This window comes from Aythya fuligula, chromosome 2 (assembly GCF_009819795.1).
Source record: "Aythya fuligula isolate bAytFul2 chromosome 2, bAytFul2.pri, whole genome shotgun sequence".
NCBI classification, from domain to species: Eukaryota; Metazoa; Chordata; class Aves; order Anseriformes; family Anatidae; genus Aythya; species Aythya fuligula.
In genome coordinates, this window is record NC_045560.1 from 18,081,579 (window position 1) to 18,097,277 (window position 15,699).

The 15,699-nt window shown below is 37.9% G+C and overlaps 1 protein-coding gene across 2 annotated transcripts in view; it reads right to left on the minus strand.

Moving 5' to 3' along the window:
* Positions 1 to 770: 770 nt before the first annotated feature.
* Positions 771 to 15,699, minus strand: part of GPR158 (G protein-coupled receptor 158) — a 191,021-nt gene continuing 176,092 nt past the window's right edge. Inside the window, exons 8-12 of one of the 2 annotated variants that reach the window (XM_032182603.1) lie at positions 9,079 to 9,217; positions 5,402 to 5,507; positions 3,286 to 3,432; positions 1,700 to 2,522; positions 771 to 1,573 (exon numbers count right to left, since the gene is read on the minus strand). In XM_032182603.1, coding sequence (XP_032038494.1) covers positions 1,074 to 1,573; positions 1,700 to 2,522; positions 3,286 to 3,432; positions 5,402 to 5,507; positions 9,079 to 9,217 — 1,715 coding nt within the window. In that variant the 3' untranslated portion in view covers positions 771 to 1,073. Of the gene's footprint in view, positions 2,523 to 3,285; positions 3,433 to 5,401; positions 5,508 to 9,078; positions 9,218 to 15,699 lie in introns of both variants that reach the window. The other variant, XM_032182604.1, reaches the window with a different exon arrangement.

The window sequence follows — 15,699 nt, forward strand, 5'->3', positions numbered from 1 at the left end:
ATTATGGATGTTTAAAATTGGTATTCTGGTTTCTTAGATTATATTTTCCAATTTCTAACAAACAACAGATAAGTTGTCCTAAGACTTACCAGAATATGCAGCTAAGACGACTGGATTTCCACTATTAACAAAGTCTATGAGCATTAACAGGGAAGTGCATAACAAATAACTTGCTGTGTATAAAACCCCTGAATAATACAGTATCAAACTATAAATTTAAGTAACAGAGAATAAAACAAAAAGTTCACTATATAAATCACAGGAAAGGAAAAAAAATCCCCAAAGCCCAAAGGAATTTCCCAATGAGAGTTACGGCTTCCACAGCCAGTGGAAGATTACTGTAATTCTATATATTAACAAAAAGTCTATAGCAGGTATTTTAAGTTACAATAAGAAGAAAATATCTGCAGATTGCATAAATGTGTTGTTGTGTCACATAATATCAAAGTTATTTGCAAAAATTATACAATCTGGAATGCTTTAATATGAGACACAACAATGTACTTAAACACACAGTAATAAGAAAATGAGAGCAATCATTATATAAAATGTATTTTTGGGATGCATTGAGTTAGCAGTGCTATCAAGATTAAAATATGCAAAGTGAAAAGTCGTCATTTTAACAGCTGCTCATTGATACCCCTTTTTGCCATCAGGACATTTTCTGTGCCCTACTTCTGTTGGATCTCTAAAGTCCCAAGGGCGAGTTAAAGCCAGTTGTGACATTCAGAAATAATTCTGTTAAGACCTAGTGTGCGTTTTTTACCACCTTTTTTTTTTTTTCCTTTTAAAGGAGAAGTGATTTCACAAAGGCAGGTTACTTTCATTGACACAGTACAATCCTTGGAGTTGGGAACACATTCTGGGCACTGCTAATCACATTGTTGGCACTCAACAAATAAATAATAATAATAACAATTTGCTTTGTTTAATTCCTACTTTTTTGTTGTGCTGATTCCTTTAATTAAAGTGATGCTCCTTAGGAATTTTCAGATCCTTTTGGCCTAAGTCCCCTCTGTCTTTCCTGTTGTCTTTCTTCTCAATGTTGCTACTCTCCTCAGTCCAAAAGCCTCTTATTTTCGAGGTGTTGCTGTTTTATTTGCACTTATAGCAGAGGTGTTCGATAAAGCTACACTTCTTTCTGCATTTGGTAAATCTGGTGTATCATACTCCCAAGGGCAGACTTCAGCTCGAGATGCTGAAGGTTGCTGTAAGTAACTACTTGGCTTACGGGAGTCAGATGAAAGCACATTTCCCTCAGAAGAGGCATTTTTTTTCTGTTCCACCAATTTATTGATGTTTTCCACTGTTTTCGGGGGTAGCTCATCATGCTCCCCAGCACAAATATTCGGTGCATATCTATTAAAGTTCTCACACTTCAGCCCAGGTGAGACCTGAGGCTTGGAATTTGACTGTTTTTTCTCATTTTCAAAAACCTGCTGCTCTTGTGCCTCCCGAGTGGCTGCCTCCACCTTCTCTGAGCTCTGTTGATTTGACTGTTGATACCCCTCAGGTGTCTTCTGCTTATGATGAGATTTCCCCTTTGGCTGGGAAGGGTGATTTTTCTCTGGCTCTGAGGAAGCAATAGACACATGTTTTTGAACCTTAGAGTCAGAAGGCACAGGACCAGGAGTTTGGTCATATATCTCCCAAGGACAAACTTCTCCTATGTCAAAAGTGTCCTTGTGCAGAGACTTACCTGGGCCTGTGTCTGGATTTGTGGGTGTTTGAGCAACCCTTTGCTGTTTCATAATTCCAGACTTATGGGTTTTCTTTGCTTCCTCAGAGTGGGTAGAGTTCTTCCGATGAGAATCCTTATGCTCCCCTTTATCAGAGGCAGAGTGCTTTCTGCTGGCCTCCTTACCCTTCTGCTGAGATTTATGAGATTTAGCGCTCTCTTCTAGACTTTGCGTTTTACCCGTTAGTCCCAGAGTCTTTTCCTTGGCACTAGCAATAACACTGAGGGATTTTTGTAACACGGACGTTCTTGGATGCAGAGGCTTCTTATCTGCACTTAAATTATGTGCACTTACTGATTTGCACACCAAAGGAACCGATTCAGTGGACACTGCTTCAACCTTTTCAGGAGCTTTTTTGGTTACATCATTACCAGTCAAGGAATCCAGAAGTGAATTCTCAGCAGCCATAACGTCTGTGCTTTCTGTAGTTAAGCTGTTAGGTTCTCCTGTTTGATCCCTAACATGATCGTAAGTGCTGTGGGACTTTTTTAATGAAAAGACTCTGTTTTTGATAGTCTCTTCTTTTGGCTTTACAGAACTGGTGGAATCCTGTGGGTTTTTCTTCAGTGTAGACGTGTTCTTCACAGCACTATGCTCCAGCAGGTCCTTCTCGTCCCTGGAGCACTGCCTGGTGACTGTCTCTGGGATTTCCGTAATACGCCTCATTATCGAGCGACCCAGGCCCTTCTTGGAGCACCTTTTTTTCTGAAGATGTGGGTTATTAGCAATCATCTTCTTCCTTTTATAGATTTCAAGCTGGGCATATAGTTTCTTCAACTCATCCTGTAAAGTAAATAGCAAAAATAGTACGTAGAGTGAACACAGTCAAACAAGCAGCCCAGTGAATGCATTACATATTGCTCTAAAAATGACATTAAACTTATTTCACCCTCTTTTCTAGTTCTTGAATATGCCATTTCTCCATGAACTCAAATTTCATGTTCTTCTACCTTAAAATTGAGTTCAACCTTGGTGCACAAACCAGTTACCTTGCATAGTTGTGCATCATACAGCATGCACAATTAGTTACATTCCTACAATACCCTGTGCAAGCTTTCCTGCTGACCCCTACAGATATTTAGTATTCTGGGATTGTAAGAAAAGTTCCAGGCAGAGTTGCCCTTTTACTATTTAACATAGGAATAACATAGTTTTGTTTCTATTTCCTATGTTTGTTAAAATTATATGTTATATAGCTATGTATATATTATGTACAAACAACTAATCACAGTGACACCAAATGCTGTTTGTGCTTCCAGGTAATTCGAAGAGTCCATGTAAACTGATAAACAACTCTTGCTGTGGATGCTTATTCCTCCTCAGCCTCCAGCATGACTTCCACTACAACTAGTAATGTGGCTTCTCTTCACACTAGTGAATTCTTCCTATGATATTTTACATGACCTGATTACCAGAATCATTGAGAGACCTAAGCTGACCTGTTTCATCTGGTATCTGCAAAAAAAGTTACACGGATGTGATTCAGAGTTTACTGACAGGAAAAAGTGTTATTGAAATAAATGATATTTAAGTGAGTTATATATACCCGAATATCTTCAGGATCCAAACTGTGCTCGCTCCATGCTGAATTGATACTGCTGTTCAGATAGGATCCAGATCGACCCATATCGAGCTCATCTTCATAAGCTTCTGTAGCTATATCATCTCTTGGGTTATTGCTTGAATGTGAAAACTGCAATAGGCATTCATAACAAAGATGTTGCCATCAGTGCACTGCAAAAATTTACATCAACAGTTTTTATGACATAGTCAATCACAACAGATTTCATATGGTTTTCTAAACTCAAAATACTACCCATAAGTTCTACTGGTTTAAGTAGTGTCCTATAGAATATCAGCATTATATGGAAGAAACTCATATTCATGGTGAGTTAACTTCAAAGGTTTAGAGATCTGTGTTAGAAAAAACACAACACCTTTGTACTCATTTTGATGCTTATTTGAGCCTCTTTACAGTGCATTTATATTAAGCGAGCATGACAAATATATGGGAACAGTCTTTCAGTGAGAATTAGCAATTAGGCTGCTAAAATCATGACTGTATTTTATATTCCATGCAGCTGAATAATCCTGCAGAAAGCAGTTCTCCCATTTTAGATCCTGACCCTGGAAAAGAAGAGATAAGGTGGCCAATGTAAAAAAAAAAAAAAAAAGGAGGGGGAAAAATTGAAAAAAAAAAAAAAAAAAAGAAATAAGATGATCTTTCTCTTGTAAGTTTTAGCAAATGCCCAGATCAAGCATTGCAGGGAGAGGTTGTGCAACCTTTTTTTTATTCATATGGATTCATTCATCTGTGGTTACTATTGCCTATGTAGTCATCTGGCCTTAGGACTTTATGAATGGAACTAAACCTTGTGAATCTTCTTACTCCTTCAGTTCTTCGGGGTGCTGGAAGAAAAGTCTGTATAGTGTTACACAGAAAATAAGCTAAAAATTGAAATGAATATCCTTAGTTATGAGTCAGTTTCAGAAAGGTTAACAAATTTTCTAGGCTAGTCTAGAAAGGTATCTCTGAAGACATGTAATAAAGCATATGGATAAAAAACAAAACTATTGCTAACGACCAGCTGAGTCATTAAAAAAGTAACAAGGATATTCAGTATTAAGGCATCAGTGTGTCCCTTGCTTATGGCTGTTTAATATACATATATTTGAGAGTTTATCAGCATATCCTCTCCTGACAGAAAGGCAAAAGATAGGAATAGCAGCTTCATTAAACTGAAAATTGCATTAACTTGAACTGCTTTCCATTCTTCCTTCATATGCAACTTTCACCTTCATTGTTCTCTTTGACTCTTGACTTTTTGATTGATGCTATTGGTCATTCCAAAAGCAATTATAAAATCATGTGTTTGCTGGGGTATTGCATAAGAAGAAAGCTACATTCAAATGATTCAGACTGGTGCTAGGGACAGGTGGAGCTACCTGGGGTTTCCCTACCCTGGTGAGACTGACATATTGTCATTTCATTCTTGGAGCCTGCTGGGAGCTGAGCCGCAGTGCTCAAAGCTCATTCTGTTCTCCTCCCTGCACCCTGCCATCCTGCATCTTCTCACGTCCGGCACACATTCATCTTCTCACCCTGCTCTGCTCCTGGCTCCACATCATGGGCCAAGTCTCTCCTGGGTATGCAGGACATGGATGTCCCAGGCTCTGACTTGCACAGAATTTTCCTTTTCCAGCCAGTAACAACTGCCTGGTTGAAGTCCCAACCACTTCTTCTCATGGCTAGTCTGAGCTCCTTATGCCACTTTTATTTAACAGTCCACCCTAGTCTTTTTATCCCCTTGGCCAAACTCTTTGTCTGATCACCAATAGCACAACAGCACAGTCACCAAAGTACATGAAGTAAGCATTATCAGGCAAGATCCTTTACTTCTCATATGAATCAAATCATTTTTTGTTTAATTTAAATTAAAATTAAAAGTCCTCTAAATCTCTGGAATTTTGAAAGTAGAAAGAAGGAATTTTTCAAAACGTGTAAGAGTTTTTAAAGAAAAAAACATGTTTTTAGGCATTACAGCCAAATTTTACATTTTATTTTTCTACCAGTTGCTTGCTAATTTTATATAGAATTACTTCTGCAAGACATTTATGTTCCTTGGTCTTGGCAAAAGAAAAAAGGCAGGAGAACCAAATACCTTAGGGATCAGAAGTAGGCCAACAGTGACAGTCACAGTCAAGTGTGTGTGTGCAAAGAACAGCATCAGCATCCAGTCAGACTGAAGTCTCGAAGCAAGAATGAATCTGAAAATAGAATTGTGTTGCAATTCACTGCTTTTTCTCCAGTGCATCAGATTTAACATTTTTAACATTCTTTAGGATTCTTTTCACTGAAATGCCAAACACAACTATTTTTGTTCTGTACAGCTTCATACAGACCAAACATTACATGCACATGCTTTACCTACATACCACGATTTCAAAACGAATCAGAAAAAAAAACAAAAAAACAACAACGAAACAAAACACAAGATGGAACAAAGTATAAAAAGAAACAACAGACCTTTGAGGACATTTCTCAGTCTCGTGTTTTCCCTCTACTTAGCTGGTGTTTTTTTGGATGGTGTAAATCATCAGTTTCTTTAGAGTGAATTGAGTTACGGCAGTTTACATTAAGGATCTGAACTGATGATTTTAGGTTAGGTAAGCACGTGTACTATGAAAATTTGCAGTGCGCTTTGTAAATACAAGATGTCCAGAGATCACAGCTACAGAGTGTGGCTGATAAGCCCTCAAAGAGATAACTAACTGAAATGCATTTTAGTGGGGAGAAGAGAAATGGTCTTGATTGTAGGAGCAGTCAGGGTCTAAGAGCCCCACAAACCCTAGGAAATGAGTGGCTGAACGTCCTACATGAAGCAATTCCTTGCTGAGCTTTCTAAAAGAGTGGCAGGACAAACACTGCAGTTAAAGTTAACTGAAGCATGCTTGGCTTATCTGCTTTACTGAGCTCCCAAAGATATCAACTATAAGCAATGCAATGGATGAATGGATTCACCACTGGCTTGTAATTTGCAGGTCTACATAAATCATTCAGATCGAAATGAGATTTGCAACTTACCCAAGCCCACAGAAGCATATTTTGCAGAAGCTTTTGTTAACAGAAATAGTCTGGCATGAAACACTGCCTTATATGCCATAATAATGTATTTATCATTTCATGTTTATTACTTTGTAAATGCAGTGCTTCATGAGCACAATAAAATGTTATAAATTCTTCTTTCTGACAGACCTGTTGCTGTTAAGGTGTGCAGGCAGACGACGAGGCTCAGGCCTGCAGTTTAGCTATCTGAACACATCTTGAGAGCTATTGGAGATGACATGAGAGACTGCCGGATATAACAAATGACAGAGCAAAAAGCTAACAAAAGTTACAGATTGTGCCGTGAGGAATGGCACAATTGGACAGGCAGTTAAAGGAGAAAGACAGCAAAACTGCAGAGGTAATTGAAGGGAGCATTGGGGGCTTTGGGGGGAGCAGAACTTGCAAGGTCAGGGGTACCAATGTAAGGGCTTGTGATCACCTAGGTAATGAAGCCAGAAGTACCAAACTGAGTGCTGGAACCGACAGAAATGACAAAGTAATGAGGGGTGTGTTGTTTACTTGGGAAAACACAAGGACAGAGAAGGGCTAAGGTGGATGGCAGAAGAACAAGCATGGAAAAAGAGAAAGAAGGGACAATAAGAGGGGCTACTGACACGTATGCAAGTTACTAACTGAGCCCTGTATCTGATCTCTGTGGAGACAGAGTTTCTATTCAAATGAGATTTTCCCATATAGATTTTGTTCTTCTCAATAGTACTTTTGAGAAGAACATTTTGAGAAATGTTCTTTCTCAATTTTCTCAAGAAAGAGCAAGGCAGGAATTTAATAATATGCTGATCTGAAAACAATCAAGAATCCTCTGTTTCTGAAATGGGAATCACACTTTTAAAGAAGAACAAACATAAGCAGTTTGAGGTTTTATTTAGTGCTCATATCAGTCTTCTATGAGCTTCAGGGTTTTTCAGACTGGATTGCTGCCACATAATAGTATATGTCCTTCAAGATTGTGGCACTTTCAACTTCATGACAACTTAGATATAAGTCTAACATTACAGCTCTTTCAGTTACATGCAGAGCTTGGCAGGGAAGACAGAAGAAAAACAAAACAAAACAAAACAAAACAAAACAAAACAAAACAAAAAAAAAAAAAAAACACAACAAACTCACACAAGGAAAAGTGAACTTGAGACCAGGTTGGGACTTGTGTATAAAGATATGGACATAATCTCAGGAGGGATCATGTATTTACATGTATTTTGGTTAACTTCAGATACTGTAGGAACATCTTGGAAAAATGAATAAAGTCTGGAAATCTATTACTGAAAACAAACAAATCACTGGCCTGATCGGAAATGCAATAGGACCAAGTCTATAAAAGAGAGCTCAATCCCTCCTTTTCCTCCAATTCCTAATGCTTTCAAGTAAAATCCTCATGGTTGAAGGGAATGAAAATGTTGCATTTTCCCCTTTCCCTTTCTCTTCAATCCAAGGTTTCTTTCATCCTGTCCTATTGCTAAAAGAAACTTCTTAGCACACCTCTCCTAATGCACTGAACTGTATCTTCTACCATAGACCAAAGTATGGTTTAGGAACATCAATTAATGGGGGAAAAGTTTGACTGAAGGGCTACCATATTGGTTATAGCCAATTCAAAAGTACTGCAAGCAAATTTTATGTCTGCTCTATCAGAAATTGAAAGATACTTCAACCAAATACAAATTTTAAAAATCGTGGGTTTCTTTTTTAGATGTTTGTGTTAAGGAGTAAAGAAGATTTTGAATGTATGTGGATGATACATACATAAGGGGCTAGGAGAAGGTTAAGGAAATAAAAAGTTGCAGAAACATGGAAGAAAACATCAAGAAAGCACAGAGAAACATGAGCTCCAAGACAGACCAAGAAACTGAGAAGAGTATTTGAAGACTGTCAGTGAAGTGCCGTTAAAAAAATATCTGAGTAGATATAGGATAGGGTCTGTCAGGAGGCAAAGAAAGGTGTAAGAATGCCATAAGAAAGTCCTAAGAATCTCTTAGAGCATGAGATGAAATTAACGCTATCTTGCTATTCTGAATTTTCTAGGACCAATTCCTTATTGCAAAGTACTCTGCAGCAAAACATATATGGTAATTATCATGTAGCTCTGGCAAAGACTGTTATTTATCTGTTACTATTCTAATGATTTACAAGTATGAAACATAGAGCTCATTAGGAGTTTTATAAGAAACACAAGCCTTATATTATTGCTGCAGCATAATGACTTTTTATGTCAGCATATAAACCACTATGCTGCATGCACAAACCAGTGCAATTATCTCAACATACAGCTGCACTTTGCCAATCTGTTACACAACAGGACAAGTTCATATAAACCAACATCCTTACCTGCTGCTTTTCTAGGGATACAAACCAATGAGCAGAGTGTAAATGATTCAAGACAGACAGTATTTCTGCTACCTTTAATTTATCACATATACTGATATATACATATATCTAATTTATTGCATCTACTTTCATCCAAGATCATATTAGCTAGCAATACTGAAAAAAACAAACAAACAAAAAAAACCACTAAATATATGATTTACAAGTTGACTGTACATTTTCTTGAATCCTGTGGGAACAGTTTTAAGTTTAGTAGTTACTTAATTTGCAGAATTAAATATTTATGAGACCTTCCATTCTTCATCCTATCCCATTTACCCATTTTAAGTTGCACCATAAGAAACCTGAAAGATAAATAGTTAATTACTAGATCTACAGATCACTTGCCTAATTGTATGGAATATAGCAGAGATAATGAGCTCATTGTGAACTGCAACAGCCATATAACGTGGCTCATGAAATGCTGATGGGACTGTCCGCACTGCATAGCAGAGATAAACACCCCACAAGAGGAATAAAAATTCAGCTGTGAGAAGAACAAAAAGAAATAATTTGCAATTAGTTTTATAGATGAAAAAGGAAGGAAATTTGAAGCACTATAGTATCTTCTGTATATATGAGCAGATAAAGACAGTACACACTTGTAAATTTATATGCGCACACACAGAGAAGCAAACACTTTCAGATATTGTTACTGTGCATCATGCATTTGGTTTTAATTTTAAACACCTCTTTTTTCCAGATCAGGAACCTTTGCATTCATGGTGTTTCAGTTTTTCAATATACAATCATTAAGACAATGTCTAATAATTTCTCACTCATTTTTCAAATCGGGACTATAGCAACTTGATGTTATTTAAAATAACAAAATATGTTTATCTGTAGCTTTAGTTCTTGCTATAGAGGCAGCTACTGGTGCTACTACTAGACTACAAGTTTCTAAGTCAACAGTTTCATTTCAAAGGTTTGTAATTTAGATTAAACAATACATTTTGGATTAAAATTTTTCCACTGTTCATGACAGTTAATTCTGCTGGTGCCCATAATATTATGAGTCATTTCTGAGGGCTTAATGTAATTATATGAAATGACGTGTTTCTCTCTGTTAGGAGAAAAATGAGTAAAGGAAGAATGGAGGAGTAAAGGGTCAGGATCAGTTCAAACTATCCTGTTAGAGCTCATTCATCTGCACCCACTAGTCCTCTGGCTTCGTTTCCAGTAGACAGTCTGCTGTGACATCATTCAATTTGCTTTTGATATGAATGAAATAATTTCATATCCATCTCGAAAAACCTTCCCTTGCAAAAAATAAAAGCCTCAGCTCTGCCACATAGCTATGAGTACAGCTGGCACCTTTACCTCTTGCCTTGTACTCTGGGCTGATGATGGCTGGAAGTGGTTATGTCTGCCCAGCAAGGTGCAATTCCCTATCAGACCCCTGCAATAATGGCACTGCTCCAGGACAGCTTCAGAAATTGACTGTGGTCCTGTTGTTACTCATACACTGCTTTAGGCTTGGTGAACTTTTGCATCTAATCCAGTGACTGCTGTATTTTGTTAGTGACCCTCGCCTACATTCAGTTCTCTTGAGAGCATGTTTGTACATGTACTCGAGAGGAAAAAGAAGAATGGGTGGGATGGGATTGAACTCACCCATACTCAGCTACCGAGTAGTCAGGTGTCCAGCTCGGCCAGTGATCCTCCTGCTGCCTATGAACAACAAGCCAGCTCTGCAATGCAAATCATCACATCCTAACACGGCAGGAGGTGCCACATCTCTCCTTAAAATTTAAAGCACTCCAATGATTACCCTAAGTATCTAGACTTTAGATGTCCTGGTAGGTGAGCTGAAGCCTACCATAGCTCCTCAGCTCTGAAATGAATTCAATCAGCTGCCTGCACTAAAGAAAAGTTCCTTATTCAGCTTTTTGTTGGCTGGAATGGAAATTTGGAAATTCCATACTTTGTTGCTAGATCTTAAATTGCCACTGATTGTATGTAAAGAAACAAATTACCTTTACAGTAAAAATACAGTCAAATGTAATATAATAGAAAATCATTTCTTCCTCAAACCTCTTTTCACAAATACGTCTTATTATACTGTAACCAGAACAGGAGACCAGCAATATCACCCGATGGTAGTGATCATCAAATCATTATTGGTCTGGTTTGGATAAATGTCCAAATATTTGTGAACCCCCCATTATCAAAAGATTGAAGTAAAATATCTGCACTGTATAACTTATGAGATCAGGTCCTCTGGTTGCTTCTACTTATAACAGCATGTAACTGCTGCAAAGTACATACATTATCATAGTGTTACAGCATTTCAAAGCTTCTAATATCATATATATAGTTAGATATGTTACCAGTGTAGTCTATTACTCTAGCTCCTTAAAAACACCTATGCAGGAATCACCTACAAAGCAATCTTGCTCCTGAAGTCCTCTCTGAGCAAGTGGAATACAGATTTTGCTTCAATGAAAAGAGATTAAAGGCTCCTTTACAAATGTTAGCAGTTTTGTTTTCTCGAGGTACACTTGTCTCGCATATGCAGAATTGTGGCACTGAGAGGTATTGCTCTTCAAAGTAATGACATTCCTTGCTCTAATTGCTCTGTATTGATTTCAGAAGAAATTGAAAAGAAAAGAATGCATTCACAGGATTAGGTTGCTAAAGCCAAATCACTGTATTGCACTGTCCTATGTTCTACGGATCCCCATATTTCAGCAGGCATCACAGAACATGCCACATAGCACATTACCTCTCATTTTGCCTTTCATCCAAACTGCTCCACAGTATAAATTAATAAATGAATAGATAAATTATCAGTAGAGTTGCATAGATAATATAGGAGCTAATTATGAAGTAAGAGGCATACTACCCCAAAACACAGTTCATTTTTCTTTCTCTTCTACAACTGAAGTGAGAAGAGCCCCATGTCTCTTATTGTTAGAAATGACTAGTTACCATTGCTAATACAGGTGGAGAGTTTGAAAAAGTTGGGCTTTTAATGGCATGAAAATACATGTGCTAAAAGTATTCCTACTTCAAATAAACAGGATGGGACAAATTTTGCTTATTTTTACCAATAAAAAAGAAAGAAAGAAACAAACAAACAAACAAAAACCACAACACTGCTGCAACCTTGAAGATGTACGAGAATTATTATTTTTTTTGTATGCAGACTGAAAAAAAATGTATAATCAGTATTTCTCAGAACACAAATGAAAGTGAGTAAGTCAGACCCAGATAGCAAGATGAATTACAGTCAGTGAACTGCATTAAGTAGGAGTGAATGATTCCCAGATCTGATTGCAAATTTCCCTGTTTTCATTTTCAGACTCAGTCACAAGGAGTTCCTAAGACAAGAGGGGATTTCAAAGCATTAGCATACTGGACCATAACAGTAGTTTGCACTGTTTAATGCATAATGCTTTAATGCATAATGCTTTGCACTGTTTAATGCATAATGCTTTACATTTAGAGCAGAACTGGCATTCCTGTCTGCAGATAATAATTAGTGTGACATCTGGTAACACAGATAGGAAATAGCTTTTGAAACACAAGGTAAAATAACAGAGTTCCTATAGTTGCTAAGCCCAATGATACAATAATTTCATTAGCAATAACAAAAAAAATCTTGCTTGAAAAACAATTAATTATCAAAACCACTAATTACACAGCTTAAATGCATTGTGCAGAAGTTGTGCTTGAGGGGGAAAATTGAATTCATATAATTAGCTACGGACTACTAGTGCATGTTGTAATGAGAAACTGAAGATGTTATAAAATTTTGCTGTATTATTTTCCAGTTGGTCTTTCTGGTTTCTCAACATCAAATAAGTTAGTTATATATTTAGTATACTTATGACAAACACAGGTGTAGCTAACTTTAAATTGGTAGACAGGATAGGCAGACAGTTAAATAGGTAAGAGCAAGATTCTTAAGCACCACTCATCTCTGAAGTCCTACTAGTTTTGTTTGTGGCACACTAATGACTCTCTTGCACCAAGTATCTTTTATGATTAAAATCTGGCTTGCTGAACAATTTTTCACCACAAGCCTGGTGTGAGAAAAGTGACTTTTTGACAATTAAAGGACTACATTAGCATAATGCAAGCCCACCAAGACCAAACTCAAAGCTCAAAATGCATAATCTTGTTCCTTTAAATATGATTTATCAAAAGGCCTAAAAAATATTCCATTTTTACTTATTAAGCAGAAGAACAAAAAATATCTTCTTTTCTTACTTTGAAAAATGATGGAAATTTCTAGGAGAGACAGCTGTCAACCACTATCTGGACAGGAAATGTGAAGTAAAAAATAAAAATAAAAAAAATAAAAATCAAGCTTTTAAAATACTCAGAGCTATTTTGTAACTGTCCAAACCAGGCATTTCAGATTTTACTTGCAAATCTGTGAGAGATAAGAGACTAAGAAAAGGAATAATTAAAGACACAAGTAGATGCACATATGAATGGAAGGTGAGATGAAAACATAATATGGCCTCAATATGCCATGTGCAGGGATTAATTAATCTTTAAATATATCTCTTGCTCGTTATCTATTTCTTATCCTTAGAATATTTTATCTGGGCTTTGCACTATCTAATGAACTTACTTATTTATATTTCTTGTTTGTTTGTTTGTTTGTTTGTTTTTTTAAAAAAAAAAGATCATTCCTTTTGTTTGCAATGTCCATCATGTTTTTTAAAAAATGGAGCATTTTGGAGCACTTAGCTCCGTTACCCAACACACCAGATGACGCTGGATACATCTGGCCTATTACTACTAACAGTGCACTATGTCTGCTCACCTGGGATTTCTTTGGGTCACTGTTCATACTCCACAACTTTTGATAATGAGGGACAATGATACGTTCACAGTATGTGATATGTTTCTGCTCTGTAAAGAAGGACACGCTCACAGTTGGTTTTACTGACTTAAATTACCTGAAGATCTGCAAAAATATATGTACTAGGTTTTGGTAAACATTCAGTTGTCTGTGCTGTCAATTATTCTTTCATATTTAAAGCCAGTACAAAGCACAGCTCTGTCCAGAGACAGTCACGGAATCACAGAACTATGGAATCATTTGGATTGGAAGGGACCTTAAAGATCACCCAGTCCCAACGCCCCACGCTCAAAGCCCCATCCGGCCTGGCCTTGAACACCTCCAGGGATGGGGCACCCACAGCTTCTCTGGGCAACCTGTGCCAGAGCCTCTGCGACATCTTCTTGCATATGATGCAGGCTGCCCCACTCCTGCCCGCCCAGTCCCAGCATCTGTGAATTCTCTGTCCTCATTCACTGTGTACTCTGCAGATGTCTGTACTTCAGCTGACTGTATGGGACAGTGGAGTGAGATATGGGGAACTGAAAGCCATGATCAGAGTGCTGTTCCTGTCCTTTAGGATTTGGAAAAGTTAGACCTTCCTTATACTTGAATGGGCAACAGAAAAACACCTGCAGATGGCAAAGGGAAAAAGGTAGTAAGGGCATGACATCAAGCGTGGTAAGAAAAAACAGATTCAGAAAAGCAAAAATCACATAAGAAAACCTGAAAAGTCAAGAAATGTTAAACTCCTGATTTTTGAACTGGGACACTAACTCTTCTTAGAGGCCTTAGGAAAGTAATCCATCTTTACCTCTCCACCTTTGTCCTCTCTAAAACTTGGACAGCACTAACATAAAAATATGTAGTCTTTATTTGCCCTCTTCTGCATGTGTAACCTTCAGTTAACCATACCATTTCTTTGGAGACCAGACTCATTTACAGCACGTAACAGAGCAATTCCAGAGATAAATCAAGGTTGGCTAATAAAGAAATCTTTATAATTTGTTGCAAATGACATTTGGATGCTTAGTGAAGGAGAAAAAAGTATGCAGAGGGAAAAAGAAGAAAAAAAAAAAAAGTGGTCTTGAGCACATGCAGGAGAACTGAATTTTAACTTTGCACCTCAGTACTTCAGAGTTTAATGTCCCACTCAAGCCATGCTTCAGAGAGATGATCACAGAGCATGTTTTTCTTGCTAGCTGGGGGCCAGCTTCGAAATTTTTGCTGCAACTGGCAGCAGAAGTGAGCACACAGGGCTGTATTTGCAGCCAGTGAGACCCTATATAACATGTTCTGTACAGATTTGACTAAGCTCTGTAACTGAGCCAAAAGCATTGCAAAATGGACACCCAGATTAAATGGACCACATAACCCTAATCTTATTGCGCCTCAGTGCTGGCTGTGCAGAATGGGGATAATGCCACCTTGTCACTGAAAAATGGCAGTGGAAATAAATTTACCCAGATTTGTGAACATCTTAAATCCTAAACTGTGAGTTTCCTCCCTGCCCTGGTCTGGGAGGAAAGAGTTATTTTAGGCTGTCCTGGTTGATGCTCAGCCCTCCTCCCCTGACAGCAACATTCTTCTCTTGTGCCTCTTCAGGCCAGCCCCAAGGTAGATGCAGCCATGGCCTAGAGCTGCTACAAGGAGCTCCCTTGAGCCACCATCCCCATCCCCATGCTCACTTGCACTCTGTTGTCCAAAGGCTGCCTGCAAAAAGAAGACAGCCCTGAAGGTTTGAAGCCAGTTTTCATGACTTTGTATGATGTTCCATGTCTGACCATGCTGATTTTGCTTAAAAAGCACTACCACAGGACAAGAACATGACGCTGCTCTCCAGAGATGGTGAAATATTTTGCAGGCTTTCATTATAAGTATTTAAGAAGGGAGAGCCTTTTACAACTATGACCTTGACCAAGTCCATTTGGCATCCTGAACTTTACAAAACAGTATTGTTCCACAGCTGCACCATTTTTTCTTCAGATTTTGGATACAAACTATAACTCTCACTAAATCCACAGCATAGACAGGCTACAACTCATCTTCTTCTCCATCCCATTTCATCTCATCAAACTAATGTATACATTTTAAATGCCCTGTACTGAAACAAACTGCTCTGTAGATCTGGAAGCACAGCTCTTCCATCCATTTCCTCACTCTGAGTGCCT